We start from the raw sequence: 22,917 nt of genomic DNA, 5'->3' as shown, positions 1-22,917 counted from the left end.
GAGCCGATCCGACGACCAACCGGACCCCCTCATCGGAGAAGAGCCCCGAAGACCCTTGGACCCCCTCAGTGGAGAAGAGCCCCGAAGACCCTTGGACCCCTCACCGCTTCCCCTCCTGTACTCTTTGCCTTGTACTGTGAAATAAAATACCGGCATAGCCCACTATATACGTCCTCCGTGCCTGCTTTTCCGGTCCGCCGCGCACCCACCATCACAATCAGTAAAGCTCCTATCCCTGAAAACAAAGAACAATTAGTTGCTTTTTGGGACTAGTGGAGTTCTATGCTAAATTCATTCCCAAATATGCATCTGGGATTGAACCATTTAGGAATATTTTGAAAAAAAATGTGAAGTTTACTTGGACTGATGTTATGACTGCAACGTTTTCCACTATTAAGAAGATGATTGCTGAGGCTCCATGTCTCAAACCTTTTGTAATTGGTAAACATTGTGTTGTAATGTTTGACGCAAGCAGTTGTGGATTAGTTGCAGTATTTTTTCAAGAGAATGGGGTAAAGAATGGATTGTTGCATATGCTTCAAGAACATTACGAGAACAACATTACTCTGTACTAGAAAGAGAACTAATAGCATGTGTTTGGGTTGCAGAATATTTTAGACCATTCCTATGGGGAACAAAATTCACCATTAAGTCTGACCATAAGCCATTGGTTCATATATTATCACCTGGTGGTGGGCGTACATTGTCATCAAGGTTAGCCAGACTTTCTTCTAGACTACAAAACATGGTGGGTAGTAGTTGCGCGGATTGATAACTGTAGCTGTAACTTGAATGGCTGATTAAAGGACGCTCTGCGATCTTTGGAGTTCTTGCCTCTTCTTTTTGGATTATACTGCAGCAGGAACTTTCCCTACAGCCCCAACATGTCCCCCGCCTCCCCACACCCCCGGCGCCCCTAGACCCCACACGGACAGTTCACAAAAGGGCAACTTAACAATGTTAAGATATCCGTCCCCCCCCCCCCCCATGGTCCAACTTACCCGCCCAAAACACCCACACCTTAGTTCTATCTAGAATAGGCTATTGCAACGTTCCTTAAAATACCCAAGCTCAGCTCGATCTCCAAGGGCATTTGTCACCTTCATTGGTTACCAGTGACCGAGAGGGTTACATTTAAAGCCCTCTGTATTGTTGACAAGGCCTTTTACACTGGAGGTCCTGCATATTTCCAGAAGTTCTTCTCTTGGCTTGTGATGAATAGCAATTTAAGACTGATAAATTAGTATTGGTCCCCAAAATCAAGAGATCGAATTGGGAAGGAAGAAGTTTTACTTTTTTGGCCTGCAGGTTGTGGAATTCTTTACTTATTGTTTGAGATCGCAATCCATTATATCTTCTTTCAGAAAATTGTTAAAGACCTTGCTTTTCTCTGTTCTTTTATTAGTAGATTTATTTTAGTCCTCTCCACCGGGAACGTTCAGCGCTAAGACACCACGGCCATTACGCGCTTTATAAAAAATGTTAATGCAATGTTGTTGGGCATTTAATGGCCTCCAGTGGATGTAATGTTGCTTATTGCATGCAGTAGAATGTATTAGATAAACTATCTATCAGGTAGAATAGAATGTATGACAAGTTAGTGTTCTGTGGAGGGCGGTTGGGAGAAGGAACGTGTACAAGGAGAGTGCTGCTTCCCTGCTGTTCTCAGCTGCTGCAGAGGTGAGAATAAATGATCTTTGATAGGCTATGCTGGAGTTTGTATCTTGGTGACGAGGATGGTATCAGATATAGTATGTTCCAGGAGTGTAGAATAAAGTGGCAAGCTGCTTAAGTCGCATAGCTTTACCTACTAAAGAGCTGCCGTGGAGATAGTGGGGTGAATTTCAGGTTGCTTATGGAGATGATGAAGATTTGAACTCTATTGGGAAAGGGAGAATGGAGGGTAACTTTTCAGTGTGATGCTGTACTGGGAAAGGTGAAAGAGTGTGTCTAGGAAGGGTGGGTGGGCAGGAAAAGTTGTCCAGATATCTTAAAAGAATTCTGGGAGGTCCGGAATGACCTAGGAGTGGAGTCAGACTTTGTTATGAGGGGTGGAAAGATTGTGCCCCCTCAGAGGTTGAAGAAAAAAGGGTTGCATTTATGCCATGAAGCTTGTTTCCTTCCCAGTGTAAGAATTGGCTTTTGTAGTCTGGTCTGCCCTGTTCCCATGATGCACTGGGCCAGGGACAGACTAATTTGCATACAGCCAGGTTCTGAAACTGGGATGGTGCAATGAGCTAAAAAACGGTGTTGGATCTAGCCCTGATCTCTTGACTGGGTGAGAGTACTCTGCTTAATTCAGAGACTCTGTCCATCACCACCCCTTGTTGTAAATAATTTTGTCCACCCTAAGCGTGGAAGGGTATACTCAGATGTGAGTCCCTTGCTCATTGCACCATCAGGATTCAAGCAAGCCGGGCCGAAGACGCCTGAAATGGCAGAAACCGGTCCCCGGAAGCTTGTTTCCTTCCCAGTGTAAGAATTGGCTTTTGTAGTCTGGTCTGCCCTGTTCCCATGATGCACTGGGCCAGGGACAGACTAATTTGCATACAGCCAAGTTCTGAAACTGGGATGGTGCAATGAGCTAAAAAACGGTGTTGGATCTAGCCCTGATCTCTTGACTGGGTGAGAGTACTCTGCTTAATTCAGAGACTCTGTCCATCACCACCCCTTGTTGTAAATAATTTTGTCCACCCTAAGCGTGGAAGGGTATACTCAGATGTGAGTCCCTTGCTCATTGCACCATCAGGATTCAAGCAAGCCGGGCCGAAGACGCCTGAAATGGCAGAAACCGGTCCCCGGAAGCTTGTTTCCTTCCCAGTGTAAGAATTGGCTTTTGTAGTCTGGTCTGCCCTGTTCCCATGATGCACTGGGCCAGGGACAGACTAATTTGCATACAGCCAGGTTCTGAAACTGGGATGGTGCAATGAGCTAAAAAACGGTGTTGGATCTAGCCCTGATCTCTTGACTGGGTGAGAGTACTCTGCTTAATTCAGAGACTCTGTCCATCACCACCCCTTGTTGTAAATAATTTTGTCCACCCTAAGCGTGGAAGGGTATACTCAGATGTGAGTCCCTTGCTCATTGCACCATCAGGATTCAAGCAAGCCGGGCCGAAGACGCCTGAAATGGCAGAAACCGGTCCCCGGAAGCTTGTTTCCTTCCCAGTGTAAGAATTGGCTTTTGTAGTCTGGTCTGCCCTGTTCCCATGATGCACTGGGCCAGGGACAGACTAATTTGCATACAGCCAGGTTCTGAAACTGGGATGGTGCAATGAGCTAAAAAACGGTGTTGGATCTAGCCCTGATCTCTTGACTGGGTGAGAGTACTCTGCTTAATTCAGAGACTCTGTCCATCACCACCCCTTGTTGTAAATAATGAATGGCATTTGGTATTGTGAGAACAAAAAGGAGAGTGAAGTATTTGTATACTGGTGGCCAGGAATGGATCTAGACATAGAGGGTGAAGTAAGATTTTGTGTGCAATGTGCTAGTTCGGACAGGAGTGTACAGACTGATTGTAATGGGATGTCCTAAAATGGTTTGGGAAATGGTGGTGGATTTTGTGGGTCCAGATCAAACCATGATGGGGGATAGTAAATATCTCATTGTTTTGATAGATTACTTTAGTAAATGGGTAGATCTAGACATTGTACAGAGGGCAGATTCAGAGACTGGGTGAGATTTTTGGATAGCATATTTTTGAGAGAGGATTAGCCAAAGCAAAGTTTGAGGGATAATGGACCACAATTTAAAGCTACAGGAGTGGTGAGGTTTCTTAAAAGGACCGGAGTGAAACATGTAAATACATCTGTATGCCATTCAACGGGGAATGGTGCTGTGGAGCACATTAATCAAATGATTAAAGCAACCATTCAGATAGCCAGTGGGAAGGGAAAGACGTGGGAAGTTGAGATAAAGAAGTTGTTGTTGACATATTGAGCGTTTGAAAAATTCTGCGAGGTTAAGCGATTACTGTGTGTGGCATTTGAGTAGGATGGCAAGATGCAAGGAGACTAAAAAATGTGAAGATGGGAAATGAGGAAAATGATTTGCATCAGAAAGATTGGCTATGGGAAGAAGATGTGGTGATTTGGCATGAAGGTGAGTTGGAAGCATTACAGGCAGACAGAAGTGTTTTAAAGCAATGGAAGGGGTTCGGGGGAGGATGGCGTCAGGATGGAGAGAACTGTTAGACTAGGTAGAATCATTTGAGCTCCTACTATATTGAAATAATTTGTATTGCAGTAGAATGGTCATCATTGTGATCTGTATATTGTTTATCATCAGTTTATAGTACTAGTATTGAGATGCCATTATATGGATAAATAAATCTGCATTTTATGTTGTGTTATTTATCAATGCTTTTATTACATTATTGTTATTTGTTAATGTGTATAAAGATGAAGGATGTGTGGTACTGTTTGCCCGCAGTAGAATGTATGAGATGAGCCATCTATGAGGTAGTGCATAATGTGTAACAAGATAGGGTTCTGAGGAGGGTGGTTGGGAGAAGGAGCTTATACGAGGAAGGTGCCGCTTCCCTGCTGTTCCCAACTGCTGCAGAGTTGATAATAAAAGATCTTTGACACACTATGATGGAGTCTGCATCTTCTCTACAGTGGACAGCAGTGATGGATTTTGCAGTGGCGGCTGCTTCAGTACGGGTGAGGAGGGGGTGAATTGGAGTAAAAAAATAATTGAAACTTACCTTCTTTGCAGCCGCCGCCTCCTCTTCTCCGTCCTCACTCTGCAGCGCCAGAAGCACCCACGATCCCAGCCTTTCCCAACCAATCACAACGTTGCATGAGCAGCGTCGTGATTGTTCTGAGCGGCCTGATTGTCCACTCAGGCAGTACCTGGGAGCCTGGGCATGCTCTTCATGGGTCGTGGAGAACATGCTAAGTATGCATGATTGTTTGGCCGGCCCAAGAGTGCAAAAAACACTTATCAGTGTGCTCAGCCCTGCCCCGTCTGACCTGGCTCCAATCCCTTGCTCCAATCCCTTGCAGCCGCCGCCTCCTCTTCTCCGTGCTCACTCTGCAGCGCCAGAAGCACCCAGGATCCCAGCCTTTCCCAACCAATCACAACGTTGCATGAGCAGCGTCGTGATTGTTCTGAGCGGCCTGATTGTCCACTCAGGCAGTACCTGGGAGCCTGGGCATGCTCTCCATGGGCCGTGGAGAACATGCTAAGTGCGCATGATTGTTTGGCCGGCCCAAGAGTGCAAAAAACACATATCAGTGTGCTCAGCCCTGCCCTGTCCGACCTCGCTCCAATCCCTTGCAGAATAAAAAAATGATAATAATAGCTTTTTGTAATCATTTCTTTTTCTTTTTTACACTGCTCAAATAGCAGTGGGACGATGCTCCTCTATTTTAGCAGTGAAGCTGCCACTGGGATTTTGGCAAATCGACAAGGCGTGTTCTAGAGGTTGCACCAAACTTTTAGAATTGCACTTTGAGCTACTTTAACTAATGTACTTTCTACCCGAGAGAACCAATTTTTTGTTTAATTGAAACTTACCCAGGTTCTGAGGGACATAGGGTTACCCCATTATTACCTAATCATAAGGGTTAAATTAGTCACCGAGAATACCTTCTTGCCTACCGCTTGCAATCTTTTAGATTCTCTATCCGGTGGGGTTGTAAGGAAACCCTGGGGTTTGTTTGGTACATGAAAAGGCCTGTATCACCAAACTCTCTGGTGAAAGGTAGACAGAGAGAGAGGTGAGGTATCCAGGCTCTGGCCTATATTGTGTCTTAATCATATGGTTCAAAGCTGGGGCAGAGGTAGGATTGTCCCAGTCCAATTAAATAGGATTGAGCTGTGCCTCAATGAAAGGAAGAGAGGAGTGTGATACAGCTGAAGCAGGCTGCACGGCCTCCATCATTATGTTAGACCCAGCGGCTGCTCCTCCACTATGGCAGAGGAGTGTCACTCCCTCCTCCCCCTCCAGCAGCAACTCACCCCCCCCAAAAAAACGATATTAAACCCAGGTTTATTGTCTTTTATTTTGTTTCCTTGAGTCTTGTGGGTGGGGTCGGGGATAACAGGCCCTGACAGGGAGTGGTAGGCACTGTTATCAGTGCGCATGACAGTTTGGCCAGCCGTCTCATACCGGCCAAACTGTCATGCGCACTGAAGCGGTCTACAACCCGAGCTGCGTTGCCGGGTTGGAGACAGCAAGTACAGGCTCCCGGTCTCCCTAGGAGCGCAAGGTATCAGTCCTCAAGCCCATCCTGAAGCTGTTTTCATGTGTGAGAGAAGCTTCAGAATTGGCTTCAGGGGAGTCTGGAAGCCTGTGCCTGCAGTGGAGCCACGAGAGGAGCAGAAGACCGGTAAAGTGGCGGGCTGTAAGCGGCAGGTACGTTCTTCCCCCCCTTTTTTTTCATTGTCGTCTCCACGCCCAGCCCCTCTCCTCTGACACCGGCTGGTACTGATTAGTTCTAGTTTCTACTGTTATCAAAGGCATATCCAACACTCCTGCCACTTTCCCTAAGATGACATGCCAAGAAGCCACTCGGGAGAAGGACTTGAGGGACACTCCATCGCCATCTCTGGGAACCTGTCAAGCCCACTAGCATTCTGTATTGCCAGTACTTGAAAATCTATTCTTGTGTTGCTCCTTGATCTTTTGTACTCGGGCACATACACACTCAGTCACTACTTTTCACCTTTTCACTGTGTAATTACTCTTTCAAAACTGGCATCAGGACGGACGTACTTGAACGCCGTCGGTCTTCGATTTGAAATTAAAAAGAGCTCGATATTATAAAATAAGAAACCATTGCAGGTCCCTCAGAGAAACAGTTGAAAGAAAACGTTCTGATCTAATACTTTCCGCAACAATTTAAGGTAGCTTACCCAACTGGGCGGACAAATATTGTTTTTAATAATAAGTACAGGGCTGAGGCGGAGACTGTGACTCCCAAAGGAAGGCCAGGTTGCCGCTATACACCAGTTGCCCGAGTTTTACATAATTTAAGAGATAAAATATGGAGTAATCGGGACACGTTTGCTTGAAGGTCATTTGAAGACTCAAGGGCAGATTTATCGCCTTACATTTTAAAAGAACTATAATAACAAAACTGCTGCTTTGAAAAAGTAGGTGTTATACTATTATTCCTTCGAAACGCGTTAACGCTCTCATTGTAGCCACAAATTTGTTTGTATACAACATGACCTTAGATGCCTAGGATTTGTATAGAACTAGGACTTAGGTGGTTTAATTCTCTCTTCGATTGTGGCAACTGATGACAAATGTTACTGTCTGTTTTTAAACTCTCGTGCAATATTTTTTGTATTTTAATATGATTATTTGGTTTTAAATACTGAATGTATTGTAATTGCTTCACTGTGATTTTTTTTTTTTTAACACATTTTATTGTCTGACTGCACATATGATGCAGGGCCCTGTAACCCAGGGACCACTGCAGGGAACAACCATGACAGTATCAACAAGCATTGGCATAGCCAATAGGTCTCGCTTGTGGGACCTTATAAGTATTTTGTTTGGCAGCACAATATCCTTGTAACTAAATACTTATAAGGTCCCACAAGCGATACCTATTGGCTATGCCAATGCTTGTTTTTTATTCTTTTTAATACGAGAAGCACAATCTGACTTGGAAGAATGTCCTCCGTTTTAATTGGCTGTGTGAGGCAGCCGGGCCGTGCGGTATCTCGCATGGGCGGGCTAGACGATAAAAACTTACTGCAAACCAGTTTCCTTCTACCTTGGCGATGTATATACGAGGCTTGCCGCTGCTTTAATATAGCTAGCCAGCCAGTGAGAACGGGCTGCTGCCTCGCTTCATTAACTAGCAGTGGCGATGGCGCTGTTGGAGCAAGGGCCGGCTCTGGAGCCAGTGGCAATTATACTTTCCTTTGGTCTGGAGTATGGATTTCGTATGAGCAGCCCACCGTCTGCTTCGTGCGTTTGATCAACTATCGTGAACGGCAAAACAACAAGTCCCAGAATACACCAAAAAGACCGTCACTTGCGTCTGCTATGACTGGACATGTTCGTGTAGCCGTCTTGCAGCATGCGCGCGCCCCTGGCGTGCACAGCCAGGCACGCAGCGAAGGAAGAAATGCTGGAGTTGTGCGTCTTTGGCTAGTCTTACAACTCTGGCTTGGACATGGCGCACCAGCGGCGCGCGGCGTGGCTCTGTGGCGTAAGAAGCAAGGGAGTCTGTAATATGGAATATTAGTCGGGCGGTGTCCGACGGCAAATGTGACTAGTTCGTTTCCCTGCTTTCTTGCACTCCGGTACTGTAGTCTTCATTTCGAAAGGCGACGATGTAATGAAAGGTATTGTGACGACCCCCCCAACACACCACCAGTATTCACCGAATTGAGCGTCGGATTTACTATGCTATGTTATTAACAAAACATATTGAAGTTAACACTGGATACGCAAAACGAAATCACCAGACGATATAAAAGCGGGAGGGATGATAGGAGGGAGTCGGGGAAGTAAGGCTGAGAGCAAGCAAGCTAGGGAGTACGGATGGATGGGAGGGGATGACAGAAGAAAGAAAAAGAAACGCGGGAACCGAGGGAATAGGAAGGAGTGCAAGAAAGGGGACGGAAGACATTTAAAAACAAGCAAAAACAAATGGAAGCAAATGGTGGGGGCCTGAAGGAGGAGGGGGTGCGAGGGATGAGGGAACACGGCCTGGGGGAAGCTGGCTGGGGAGAGAATGCAGAGCGCACGCTGGGCGAAGCCCTTTAATGTGCTGTGAGCGGCCGGGAATGAATGATTAGGGGAGGAGAAGCGGGAAACTGAAAGTACGGCCGGCCTGCAGCCGGCCATGAATAATTAGGGGAGGAGAAGCCCTGGCCGTGAATGCGCGTGCATGTTGCTCACGTGGTTCACATGAACTGCATGAAAACGCCATGAAAACGCCAGCAAAAAGCTGGTGGTTTCATGATGTTTTCGCCGCTTGAATTCTCGCTCCGATCGATAGGTCGCGAGACCTAAAAAGCACTCAGCTTTTCACTTTACAAGCACAAACTGGCAAGTGGATAACCAAGCACTCTTTTAACAACCCCCCTCCCTCACTCATCCCACCCCAAAGCCCCAGCCCCCCCACTCTCCCCTGCCCCAACTACCCCCACCCCCCCAGAGTTACACAACCACCACCAGTCTCTACCCCCTGATATCGAGAAGTATACAGAGAAAAAAGTATGACATGTACACGCACACCCGCCTCCCTAGCCCCATGTCCCTCAGCTCAGTACTTCCTGTCCCATTATCCCTCCCAGGGGAGGTCCTCCTGCTCCACAGGGGGTTCAAGCCACAGACCCCTATAGTCGGCCCAGCGCTTCCAGATTTTAGAATGTTTTCGCGGGCATCCCCATACCACGAATATTGGCTGCTCCAGCCCCATACAAAATTCTAACCCCCTCTTCCAGACTGCCACGGACGGGGCCTGTGAGTCCTTCAACCCCTTAGCAATGTCTCTTTTGGCCGATGTAAGGCCGAGTAGCATTAGGTGCCTTTTGTAGATGTTGCCCCCCACCACATCCATTACATGCAGCAGGGCAAACTGTGGCGTACGTGGGAGCACCCATCCCAATACCTCGGATAAACAGGCCAAGACCCCCCTCCAGAACCGTTCCAGGGATCCACAACTCCAGACTGTATGTATGAACGACCCTTCCTCCTTGTTACAGCGGAGGCAGTCCGGTGAGGCAATCAGTCCCGCCCGCCAGAGCCAAACCCTGGTGAAGTAGACTCTGTGTAAGTACTTAAATTGGATGAGGCGGAGACGCATTGCTATGGTGGCACCCCTGGGGGCGGGCAGAGCTTCTCTCCAGTCCTCCTCCTCTAACTCGCCTACATCCACCTCCCATAGCTCCCGGAGTCTCTGAAGCGTGGGGGAACAGTGTGTAACCAGTCACTGGTAAATGCAGTATATTTTCTTTGTCTCCAGGTCCCCCTTGAAAACTTTCGCCTCCAACAGGCTAAAATCAGGGAGGAACTCCAACCCCTCCAGGCTGGGGGATAGTGCATGACAAAATTGGAGGTATCTAAAAAACTGGGACCGAGGCATACCAAATTCCTCCCGAAGATCCTGAAAGGACTTAAGTGTCGTACCCCGCAGTACATCTCGCAGAGTCGAAATGCCTATGTTGTCCCATCCCCCAAAGCCCTGCAACGTCACCAGGCTGGGAAAATCGCCCATTGTACCACAAGGGGGTCTCTGCACTTAGGGTATTACACCAACCCATCCGGCGCAAAGCCTGCCGCCAGATGCGAAACACCACCCGAGTGGCCGTCGGCAGCGCACTTCGCAACGACGCCGTGTAAAGAATGGTATGTAACGTATGGGATCCCATCAAGTAGCGTTCCATGGCGTACGCCGGGTCCCCCCTGTCACCATACCACCACTCGTTCAAGACCAGAAGGTGGGAGGCCTGATAGTAGGAAAGGATATCTGAGGTCGCCAGTCCCCCACAATTGGCGGAGGAAACACGTGTGCAATGCCACTCACACCGCTCCACCCCCCCACAAAAACTGCCCTAAGGCGGCGTTCACCTGCCGGAACCATCCGGTCGAAATAGGATACGGGTGATTTTGCATTTGATACAGCAGGCGGGGGAGTGCCACCATTTTAAAGATCGCCGACCTACCATAGATATTAAGCGGCATACGTGACCAGATTTTGAGATCCGCCCGCACATGTTCCCACACTGACGACAAGTTCCGCTCCCAGGATACGGCCGGGACCTCCGACAGGAAAACCCCCAGATACTTGAGACCCCCCCCACTGCTACCTGGAGTGAAGATGCCCAACTACCCACTCGTGTTTGCCCCCCAGGCACACATAATGTGGACTTGCGAGGGTTCATGTAGAGCCCAGATGACTCGCCGAAGATCTGCATTATCCGCAGGAGACGCAGCCCTGATCTATTGAGATCCGTAAGAAAAAAAAGGACATCATCTGCGTACAATGTGAACCTGTCGGACGGCTCCTGTGCCCACTCAAACCCGCTCAACTGTGCATCAATGCGAACCCATGCCGCCAGAGGCTCCATAGCTAAGGCAAATAAGTAGGGCGAGGGGGGGCACCCCTGCCGAGTACCTCGCCGAATAGGAAACCTGGATGAGATCGCTCCCGCCACTCGTACCGAAGTCGTCAAATCAGTGTAGAGAAGACGCAGATAGGACAGGAAAGGAGCCCCGAGATTGAGCCGCGGCAGTAACAAGAACAGATAGAGCCAGCTCAGCCCTGTCCATGTCAGCGAGGAGGAGTGCAGCCTGTTTCCCAGTCTGTCAGACCGCCTCCACCGCCACATGCGTCTGTTGAATATTGTGCCTGGTCTGGGCGCCCTATGAGGCATAAAGCCGGCCTGATCCTGGTGAATAAGCTCTGAGATATGAGGAAGAAGCCGGTTGGCATATGCCTTGGCCAAGACTTTGGCTTCGACATTCAAAAGTGAAATCGGGTGATATGAGGCATGATGTTCTGGGGTTCGATCCGGCTTGTGGAATACCACCACTTCTGCATGCCTCCAATCCTGAGGGAGTCTGCCCTGTTCCTTGGCCTCCTCCAACGCCGCCCGATAATGAGGGGCTAACTATACATGATATTTCTTGAAGAACTCACTGGGGAATCCATTCTGACCGGGGGCTTTCCCCGAATTGAGCTCACACAGGGCTGTGCCCAGTTCCTCATCCGTCAGGGGGAGCTCCAACCGATCCTGCACCTCATTCGATACTGCTTAAGTAGGCAAGTCCGCTATAAACTTGTCCACCATATATTCCGGCAGGCACTCCTTCGGGGCATATAAGTCTGCATAGTATGCAGCGAAACTCTCCGCCGACTCCCCTGGGTCTGTCAGTGGGGCACCTGCTCCATCAAGTATCCTCTGCAAAGTCTGCGCATGAAAGGTGCCCTGGCAGAGCCTATGCAGTATTTTGCCGGACTTATCCCCCCACTGACAAATTCTGCTGCGCGTGGCAAGCCATACCTGCCGCGCCTCATCCAGGAGGAGGGTCGCGTAGTATTGTTACACCAGAATGAGCCGGCTCACCCCCGGATTCTCACCCGCCGTACGTCCCTGGCACTCCAACTCCTCAATCTCAGCCTCAGCGCGCTCCAGATCTGCCCGACGCTGCTTCCGAGCCGCCGCACACCAGGCAATATCTACCCCTCGTAATGTGGGTTTCAGTGCTTCCCATATCACTGTGATTTTTTTATTAAAAACTGTTTTTATGTAATGGTTTTTTGATAAAACATATTATTTTTTAATACATTTCAGCCATCAATCTACTGACTACAGGTTTTGTGCCAATACGAAACAGACGTAAGATTGACAGTGGTGTAAAATTCTGGAACTGAATGAATGTGATGTGGACTATGAATGTGAAGTAAGGAAGGGATATTGCAATTTTTCCAGAGAACATCTTTGTATAAAATAATTACTCTTTCGAGCACGTTGAAGTTATATACAAACACTGATTGTTATTAAAACCTTAATAACTATGCTAAACAAATATACACTAATTTGTTTGAACATCAGCAATTGTTTATCTGCTGAGAAATTATGCTCAAATGAACCCATAATAAATCATTGTACTGCAACATATTGTCAGTACCCAAAGTTCATATCTGGTGTATTTGGGTTACTCATGCACTTATACTTTCAAACCTGTGTAATGTCACATCTGTGCTCAAAGCACCTCGGCCACCACTATAGAAAGTGCCCTTGGAAGTGTTTACCCTGAAGTAAACAAACCAGGCTGCAACTCATCCTGCAGCCTGCCCAACCTTCTGATGGTTCTAGGCAGAGCACAGTCTGAACTTCCTACGAGTATTTGCCATTTACGTTTGAACACAATAACTTGCAAGAGTTATTAAAGGCAATGACCCCAGATAAGGAAGCCACACACACTGTTAAATAAATATTTTGTGGCTTGCGTGATTTTACCAGGACTGCTATTGGATGCAGTTCCTGTTTATTAGAAACCTAATACTTGATCAAACACGGTATTATTGTGCACATTAGGCCACACCCATAGTTACACAGTGCAGTCCTCCACACAGTTAATCCTACTAAGGCACTCCAACAAATAAATATTGTTTCCTGAAGCTTAGGTCATCACATGGACACAAGTGCTTTTCATTCCTCTTAACGCATTGAGCAGAAGTGTCCTGGTACCTTCCCGAAAACAGGGAAATGCATCAGACATAGTAAATGTGGACATAACCTCCATCAGCTTGACTATAATAACACATGCGTGTGACTCTATGAAACACCCAATGCTCCATGTGCCATTACAGACACTATCTACATTCATATTCACATTCCTCTGATTTTCACTTACAAATAACTGCTATCAAGTGTACTGACCTAGTTAGGCCAATAGTAGCAGAGCAAGACTACTTTATCCAGAATGCACTATATTGTCACACTTAATCTCATGCCTGGAAACCGTACCCACGATGCCATGAAGTAAGGTTGTCAACACAGCTGGAGGAATCAAGAAATACTTCACTTACCATCCCTGGCATTCCTGGATGTCTGTCGCACGGTTGCCCCCTCTGCTGTCTGTCCTTAGAATGCTATTTTGGGAACACCGAAACAAGGACAACAATAAGGTGTTGAAAACTCCAAGGAAATACAGCATTCAGAAACAGAAATGAATGGATTTCTTTGTATTTTTTTTTTATATTGGCTTTCCTTAGGAGTGATATTATTCACAAGGGTGAAAAGCGCTTTACAAAATATAATAATGCATTAGAGAGGTACATTTAACATGTTTGATTAGTCCATCAACAAGTAACGATACACACCTAGGAAGGGTAGCATTAAATCAACAGAGAAAGTCAGAGGTGTTGGGTAGCTGTGTGTCAAACGTGTACTTGATGCATGAATACGGTCACAATTACCCTCTGTAAGGCCTATGCCTCACAACAAATCAGTCGATAGCTTAGAACTTGAAATAAGAGGATGAAAGACTTCTTAAAAAGCTGTTTAGATGGATTCCGGTAGATTGGCGCCGCGCGGTTGTCCAGGCTCTGATAATCAGTCGCCTGGACTATAAAAAACACATTGTATATGGGCGTGGCAGAATATTTCAAACCATCCACAATGCCGCCGCTAAACTAATGTGCAATAAATGTAAATGTGAATCTGCAATTCCTTGTTTAAAATCACTGCACTGGCTGCCAAAATGTAAGAGGGCACAGTTTAAGCTACTCTGTTACAAGTATAGGTCTTTGCATGACTCTGGCCCTCTGAACTTAGAAATAGGGTTGAATTTCAACAACCTACAAGAAATTTGAGATCATCCAGTGTGACCATAGCTAAAGTTATAAAGATCAATGAACCGGTTCCCCCTTGACATTCGATGCATCGAGCACTATGTCGTATTCAGGAAAAGACACGGCTCTACCCTGACCAATGTAGTTCTGACTTCCACCTTCTTCTGAAATCAAATGGTAGTTACTAGCGCCATGATATCTGGTTGGAATGAATGTCTGCGCTCCATAAAAACCTTCAAATAAATAAAGAGAGAGACGGGAGGATGGAGGAGGTGGAGAGGGAACAGGTTATGGAGGTGGCAGATGCATTCAGGATGAAGTCACAGATTATGGGGTTCATTTTAAGTTTGGCAGATGGCTAAAAAGCTGCTAGGGCTATGAAGTCTCTGCCAGCCCCGAAGGACCAATCTGTTAAATGTATTTATTTTTATTTATTGAGTTTTATAGAGCATGGATGTGACCATCACGGTATCAGAGCACTGTACAACAAGAAACATGATGAGGGTTGCAGTACAGTAAGAACAAAGATCACTTCATCTATGATGTACATAGAATTCGAAGAGCACGGTAAAACACAACAGGGTACGGTATCAAATAAGGTGAAAAAGGACAGTTTCAATTGTTCTCTTATGCCACATGTTTTACTAGTAGTAGAGCTTTTACTTCCTTCTGAAAGAGCCTGAGAGAGGTAATTGCTCTCGTTGAGGGTGGCAGGGAGTTCCAAATTTTTGAGGCCGTTCCGGCAAAAGTGCCGCCATACTTTTTCCTTATTTGAATCTGGGTAGTTCTAGTAGGAGGGATTTAGCGTTCCTCGAATCCTTTCTACCTCCTGATAGCTTGATCCCATTCGCCAAGTACTAGGACCAGAATTGTTTAGAGGTTTGTGTGTTGTGCATGCAACCTTCAGTTGGATCCTGGCTTCATCTGGGAGCGTGTGGAGGGTTCTGAGTAATGGGGAAATGTAATCATAATGACGTGTGGCAGTTAGAAGCCTTGCTGCTGCATTTAATTTCACTTTCATCAGGGCTAGGCTCGATATAGGTAGACCTAGGAGTTTGGCATTCCCATAGTCTAGCCTTGAGAGCACTAGAGATTGCACCGCTGTTTTGAGGTCTTCTAGTGGTATGAAGGGTTTTAGTTTTCTTAGAAGGTGCAGATGTAGGTTAGCGTTTCTGGTTGCAGCTTGTATGTGATCTCACATGTTTAGATTTGAGTCTAGTGGGATGTCTAGTGATTTTAGTCACAGATGGTTTATTTATTTATTTATTTGTGTATTTTATAAAGCGCGCAGCTATCCCAATGGGGTGTCCCGGCGCTAATTGAACAGAGAGCAGAAGGTCTAAGGCAGAAGCTTATGAACTGAAAAGAAAGGTTTAAGGGATTTGCGGAATTCAAGCTCCGACAGGCTCAAGTGGAGGGAAATCGGAAGCTTATTCCAACGCTGTGTGGCACACACTTCGATGGTTGGGGTGTAGTTTAGCGATTTGATGTTAAGAGAACAAGGTTGTGGCTGTTGAGATCTAATGGGTAGGGCAAAAAGAAGGAATTCTGTTTTCTGAAGATTTAGTTTAAGATTTTTGAGTGCCAGCCAGTCTTGTGTTTTTCTTAGGGTGTCATCCAGTCTCTGGAAATCTTCTTGAGAGGAGGGTTTTATGTAGAGCTGAGTGTCATCAGCATACATGTGATAAGAGATTTGTGATTCTTTAAGGATTTCAGTGAGTGGTTCCAAGTATAGATCGAAGAGCATTGGGAGAGATTGTAGATACTTGTGTAATGTGCCTGTTGATGTCTGTTACATCCGATACAGTGCTGCCTATTTTGACTCTTTGTTATCTGTTCTGCAGGAAGGAGGTGAACCAATTAAGGACAGCTCCATATAGGCCCATTCTGAGTTTGTGGCTGACCATGTTGAACGCTACTGATAAATCTATAAGTATTAGGCGACAGGATTTGTTTTGGTCTAGAGATGTATGTATATCATCTAGGATGTTTAGAATGGCAACCTCGGTATTGTATCCAGGTGTTTGTCTAATAGGTCAAAATTCTAGATGTGTTTACATAGCTGATCATGGCCATATTTTTCTATCAGTTTGGACAGGAAAGGCAAACTGGAGACTGTGCGGAAGTTGCTTAAGTAAGTCTGGTCAGTGCCCGTATTTTTTAGGAGCGGAGATACTTGGCCGATCTGCAAGCATTCTGGGAGGGAGCCTTATTGGAAAGATGCTTTTATGATGTTTGTCTATAAGGTAGTTAGGGCTTGGTGGATCTCTTTCAGTAGATGGGAGGGAATGGGATCATTGAAATCTGTCGTAGGGTTTATTGCCTGAATGGTTTTCTGTATAGTCCCCTCAGACACTGTTCTAAAACTGTTCCGGAAAGGTCAGTTTTTTTCTTGGGACAATTGAAGTGTGTTGGTCAGTCTTCCTGCTGTGCACTATGAGAGTGGGATTGATGGACTCCCGGGCACTGGGTACTGGCTTGGATTTGAATAGAGTTGCTAATAGTTGCAATTTTATCTTTAATGAAAGTGCAGGAGTCGTCATAGGTGTGTGTTGGATTGCTTGTACTTGTGGGTTCTGCAGGTTCTCCTGATTGAAATTTTATTATGTTGAAGAGTTTTCTGGGCCTGTTCTTTGCTCTGTCTAAATCAGATCTGATCGCTGTTGTTTTGGTATTCAAGATCGCCTTTTTGTATGAGATTCTGTGTTTTCTCAACTGTTTGAGGTGGGTAGGGCTTGGGTAGTTCCTCCAAAGTTGTTCCATATGTCTTACTTGTCTTCTGTCATTTTTTATGTTTTGTTAGAATCATTGTACCAAACGTTTTTTCTTTTTTCTTTTTAGACATAATGGGCAACCTTCTGAACAATGTTAGTCATACTGCTGTAGTGTGGGTGTGTCAGTTCCTGAGCTGGTGTTCTTTGTTGCTCTTGAAGGGAATTTTTACCTTCTTTCAGCGAAAACATCAACACCGCCACATTGAGGCAGCCTCCTCAACATTGCTTTTGTTTCACAGAAACAAACCATTCATTGGGGAATTGGGATTGCTTGTTTCTGTGAGGAAAAAAAAGCAATTGCCCTGAAGCATTGAAAGTTTTCTTCCAGGACATGGGACGCCTCTCCTGCCTCACATTGAACTCAAGCAGACTTTTTTTTTGCTACCTTCATATACAGCAGAATATCTGATGTTCATAAGCAAGCAGCCCATGCCAGTGTAACTGTATTTCACCATTTTCAACTGAAAGGGACCCATACTTGTGCTTGCTTAGAGCCTGCATTTCCAGCTAGAGGCTGGCTGGACGCATTCAAAGCAGGTTCTTCCACTCACCTGAGGCGCTCACATACTGCTTGTAATTAAACAGCTTGTTTTCCATGTTTTGCTGGGCAGCATAGTCAAGTTAGTGGAAGTCCAGTGTTTATTGGTGGTTATTGGGATTAATCTTGTACTCTTGATGAACACTCCATGCATTTACCAGGGGCGGCTCCTCCACTAGGGTAGAGGAGCATTGCCCCACTGCTTTCTCGCAGTGCGAAAAACAGAAACATAAAATGGTAAAAGTACCAGTTTATGTTTCTGCTTCTCGCAGAAAGCAGAAGTGTTTGGTTGATCGGGGAGTCTCTAGAAGCAAGGCTGAGCAGGGGAGGAGTGGTGTGCCCGCTCCTTAGTGAGCACGACTGGTTTGGTCGGCCCTCTGGGGCCGCCCAAACCAGCCATGCGCACTCTGCCCTTTCTCTATGCAGGCTGCAATGGGGAGGGGAGGGAGGGTGCCTGATTCCTGTTCCTACCAGAGTCAGGAGAATAGAAGCAAGAGCCGGGAAAACGTGACATCCTGCCGGCGGACAGGTATGTTTTTTAAATTTATTATTTTACCACCCCCTCCCTGCATGACCCCTGGTCCGCTGATTAATGCCGGCCGCAACTGGCATTTACTCTGCTTTTTTTGTGGTATGTTAAATTTACAGAAGTTAGTTGGTATTATCAGTAGGGGGTAAGTGAGTTATTGCAGACAGTTGGTGGGTGTTTGTGGGTGTTAAACCTGGCAGCTTGAGGGTGGTCTCCCCCAAAACTGTTTATATACTCCCCACCTGTATTCAGAAATGCGTTTTTTATTAAACTTTTTATTGATCGTTTACATTTCACAAAAATAATATTCAATTTGATACGTCTCAGAGCCACTTTGAACTTGTTGATGAATACACAGACCAATGCCCAATCCCCCTACATATCCCTCCAATATTGCGGAGTTGGTTCACAGTGAATTCTCCCAGGCTTTCGGAGTCACACCGGTCCCAGTTTCTTTCCATTCCTCCCACATCTGCGAAAGATAGTCTCCGTTTCTGCATTCTTGCCATGAACCTTATACTATCTAAAATTTCCTTGGGTAAACCCGGGCTCTGTAGACATATTTCTTAGCCAGCATACACCAGTCCATGTTGGTCGCCCATTGCTCCATAGTTGGGTATTTCTGCTGTCCCATAGCTGCACTATGTCCCTTCTTGAAATTCGTTCTTGATGGCTTTAGGACTCTGTGCACTTTACCACTGCTGACCAATGCTAAAGTGCGGTACGCAGACATAATATCGAACTTTTAATATCGAAGTGACATAATATCGAAGTTTAAATATCGATGATGAAAAATATCGGAATCACCAATATCGATTACAAAAATATCGTAATAAGTATGTGTGCTGAAATATCGATAACAAAAATATCTAAGTAAAAATATCGTTGTAAAGAAATATCGATAAATAGTAAAAATATCCAAATAAAATATATTGTAATAATTATGTAGTAATATGTGTTATTGTTGTGTAATAATTAGTAATAATTAGAATTTATTAATAGTAATGTGTACCTATAAAAAATAATAAAAAAATAAAAAAACATATATACATTTAGGAGCGGGATGTTGGGTTAATAGGGGATAAGGGTGGGGAGTGTATTAAAAATGTATATATTATAAATATAAAATTCCATAATTTTTATTTTAATTAGAAAATATTACAAAAAAAGATATTTAATTTTTTTTTTATATAAAAATTAATTAATTGATATATAAATTTAGGAGCGGGATGTTGGGTTTATAGGGGATAAGGGTGGGGAGTGTATTAAAAATGTATATATTATAAATATAAAATTGTAGATTTTTTATTTTATTTTTAAATTAAAAAAAATATTATATAAAATACATTTTATATAAAAATTAATTAATTTATATATAAATTTAGGAGCGGGATGTTGGGTTTATAGGGGATAAGGGTGGAGAGTGTTTTAAAAAATGTTTATTTTTTTATTTTTTTAATTTAAAAAATATAATAAAATAAAAAAAACATTTAAAACTTAAAAATTTATAATTTAAAAAATAACAAATAATTTTAAAATTATGTTTTCACATTAAATTTAAAACAAAATTGAGATTTGAAATAGATGTTATTTTATATTAATTTTTTTAAATTAATATTATATAAAAAATGTTTATAAATAAATATATTTAAATTGGAGAAAAATATTAAAATGGTTAAATAATTATGCATTAAAATAAGTGTTTTAAATTTTAAATTTATTTGGAAAAAATGTAATAAATAATTCAAAATATTTTTTAATTTAAATATATATTTAAAAATTTTTTTTTTAAATGTCAAAACATTTATTAAACCAATATGTACATTAAATACAAATTCAAAATTTCGAAAAAAAATTTGAAATAAATTGCGAAATTTTTTCTATAAAAATTTACAATATTGTTCTACTTTCTAATATGTTTAACTATTTATTTGATATAAATATTTGGAATACTTTTTTAATTTAAATATATATTTTTTAAAAAACTTTTTTTAAATATGTCAAAACATTTATTAAACTAATATGTACATTAAATACAAATTCAAAATTTCGAATTTCGAAAAAAAATTGAAATAAATTGCGAAATTTTTTCTATAATAATTTACAATATTGTTCTACTTTCTAATATGTTTTACTATTTATTTGATATAAATATTTGGAATACTTTTTAACATTTAATTCATATTTAAACATTTGGTTTAAGTATATTTGTTTGTTGAGTGTATGGAGTGAGTAAAATTGTTTACAATCTATATTGCTGTACAGTTTTGTATATTATACTACATTTGAATTGTGAAAAAAAACATTATTAATTAGAAAAGATTTTATTTTTTTACATTATTATTGTATATAGTGTTTAAGGTATCTATTTTTATTTAACTAAACATATATATACATGCATTTTATGTACCTTGGAGTGGGAATTTAAATGTATATGTAAATAGTGTACTAAAGTATTCCTAATGTAGAATGGAGTAGGAATAGTAAATTATATATAATTAGTGTCCACCATCTATCTCTAATTAATGTAGACTGGAGTGAGAATATTAAATTATATTTAATTTGTGTCCAGCACCTACCCCAAATTAATGTAGACTGGAGTGGGAATTGTAATATCTATTTAATTAGTGTCCAGCACCTACCCCAAATTAATGTAGATTGGAGTGGGAATATTAAATTATAATTAATTAGTGTCCACCACCTACCCAAATTTAATGGTGACTGGAGTGGGAATAGTAAATTATATTTAATTAGTGTCCTGCACCTACACCAATTTAATGTAGACTGGAGTGGTAATAGTAAAGTTATGTAGATTGAAATGTCATTAAATACATCTTGTAGTGAAGTAAAATATTAAATACTGTAGTTTTTTTTTAACAAAAGAATTTTTTTATTCACATGAGAAAGAACAACAATAAACATTACAATAACATATATTTTTTACATATATATTTATTCATATATTTGTGTAATTTGTGTAAATTTTATTAAACATTTCAAACAATATTGTTAATATAACTTAATTCAAAGAATACATATTTAATAAACATAAGTATTGTTAGAAGTAAATAAAATGGGAAACAACCATTACAATGCAACTTTTACAACGCACTACCATTACAATGAAATTTTTACAACGGTAAAACTATTACAACGCATGTATTTACAACGCATTTTTTACCAACGCATACCATTACAACGTAAGTATTGGTAAGTATATAATTAAAAATTACATTTTATATGTTTGGTTTTTTTTTAAGGGATATTTTTAAGGGTCCAGGGTCAGTTTTCAGTTTTGGGGTAAAGGGGTATATGTAGGGTTCTGGGTCAGTTTTCAGTTTTTGGGTAAAGGGGTATTTTTAGGGTTCTGGGTCAGTTTTAGGTTTTTGAGTAAAGGGGTATATTTAGGGTTCAGGGTCAGTTTTCAGTTTTTGTGTAAAGGGGTAATTTAGAGGGTTCAGGGTCAGTTTTTGGTTTTTGGGTAAAGGGGTATTTTTAGGGTTCTGGCTCAGTTTTGGGTTTTTGGGTAAAGGGGTATTTTTAGGGTTCAGGGTCAGTTTTCAGTTTTTGGGTAAAGGGGTATTTGTTGGGTTCAGGGTCAGTTTTCAGTTTTTGGGTAAAGGGGTATTTGTTGGGTTCAGGGTCAGTTTTCAGTTTTTGGGTAAAGGGGTATTTAGAGGGTTTAGGGTCAGTTTTTGGTTTTTGGGTAAAGGGGTATTTCTAGGGTTCTGGCTCAGTTTTGGGTTTTGGGTAAAGGGGTATTTTTAGGGTTCAGGGTCAGTTTTCAGTTTTTGGGTAAAGGGGTATTTTTTGGGTTCAGGGTCCGTTTTCGGTTTTTGGGTAAAGGGGTATTTTTTGGGTTCAGGGTCAGTTTTGGGTTTTTGGGTAAAGGGGTATTTTTAGGGTTCAGGGTCAGTTTTGGGTTTTGGGGTAAAGGGGTATTTTTAGGGTTCAGGATCAGTTTTCAGTTTTTGGGTAAAGGGGTATTTTTAGGGTTCAGGGTCAGTTTTCAGTTTTTGGGTAAAGGGGTATTTTTAGGGTTCAGGGTCAGTTTTCAGTTTTTGGGTAAAGGCGTATTTTTAGGGTTCAGGGTCAGTTTTTAGTTTTTGGGTAAAGGGGTATTTTGAGGGTTCAGGGTCAGTTTTCAGTTTTTGGGTAAAGGGGTATTTTTAGGGTTCAGGGTCAGTTTTGGGATTTTGGGTAAAGGGGTATTTTTAGGGTTCAGGGTCAGTTTTGGGTTTTTGGCTAAAGGGGTATTTTTAGGGTTCTGGGTCAGTTTTGGGTTTTGGGTTTTTGGGTAAAAGGGTATTTTTAGGGTTTAGGGTCAGTTTTGGGTTTTTGGAGTACAGGGGTACAGGGTTAAAATAAATTTAAATTTAAATTAATTTAATTAAATGAAATTAAATTACATGAAATTAAATTAAATTATATTATTTTCTATTAATTTAATTTAAAATAATTATTATATACTTACCAATACTTACGTTGTAATGGTATGCGTTGTAAAGGTACCTGCGTTGTAAAAACATGCGTGTTAAATACATGCATTGTTATAGTTTTTGCGTTGTAAAATTATCGTTGTAATGGTATGCGTTGTAAAAGTATGAGTTGTAACGTCATACATCCAAATAAAATATACTGTTTGAAAAATACATATACAATGTATATATTCAAATACATGTTGTTAATAAACAATAGTTTAGTATTTATATTAATATTAATATATTAATATTACATTTTGTAACAACATTTTTAATTGAAGAAAATATTGTAGATTACATTTATTTATATACAT

The 22,917-nt window shown here is 42.5% G+C and overlaps 1 protein-coding gene across 2 annotated transcripts in view; it reads right to left on the bottom strand.

Annotated features, from left to right (window-relative positions):
* Positions 1-22,917, bottom strand: part of MYO15B (myosin XVB) — an 810,836-nt gene that overhangs the window by 749,111 nt on the left and 38,808 nt on the right. For both annotated transcript variants that reach the window (XM_078654532.1, XM_078654533.1), the window contains exon 2: positions 13,517-13,579. In XM_078654532.1, the coding sequence (XP_078510658.1) occupies positions 13,517-13,579 (63 nt within the window). The remainder of the gene's footprint in view (positions 1-13,516; positions 13,580-22,917) is intronic.

Source organism: Lissotriton helveticus, chromosome 7 (assembly GCF_964261635.1).
Source record: "Lissotriton helveticus chromosome 7, aLisHel1.1, whole genome shotgun sequence".
Taxonomy (NCBI): domain Eukaryota; kingdom Metazoa; phylum Chordata; class Amphibia; order Caudata; family Salamandridae; genus Lissotriton; species Lissotriton helveticus.
This window is presented reverse-complemented; position numbering and strand designations above follow the sequence as displayed.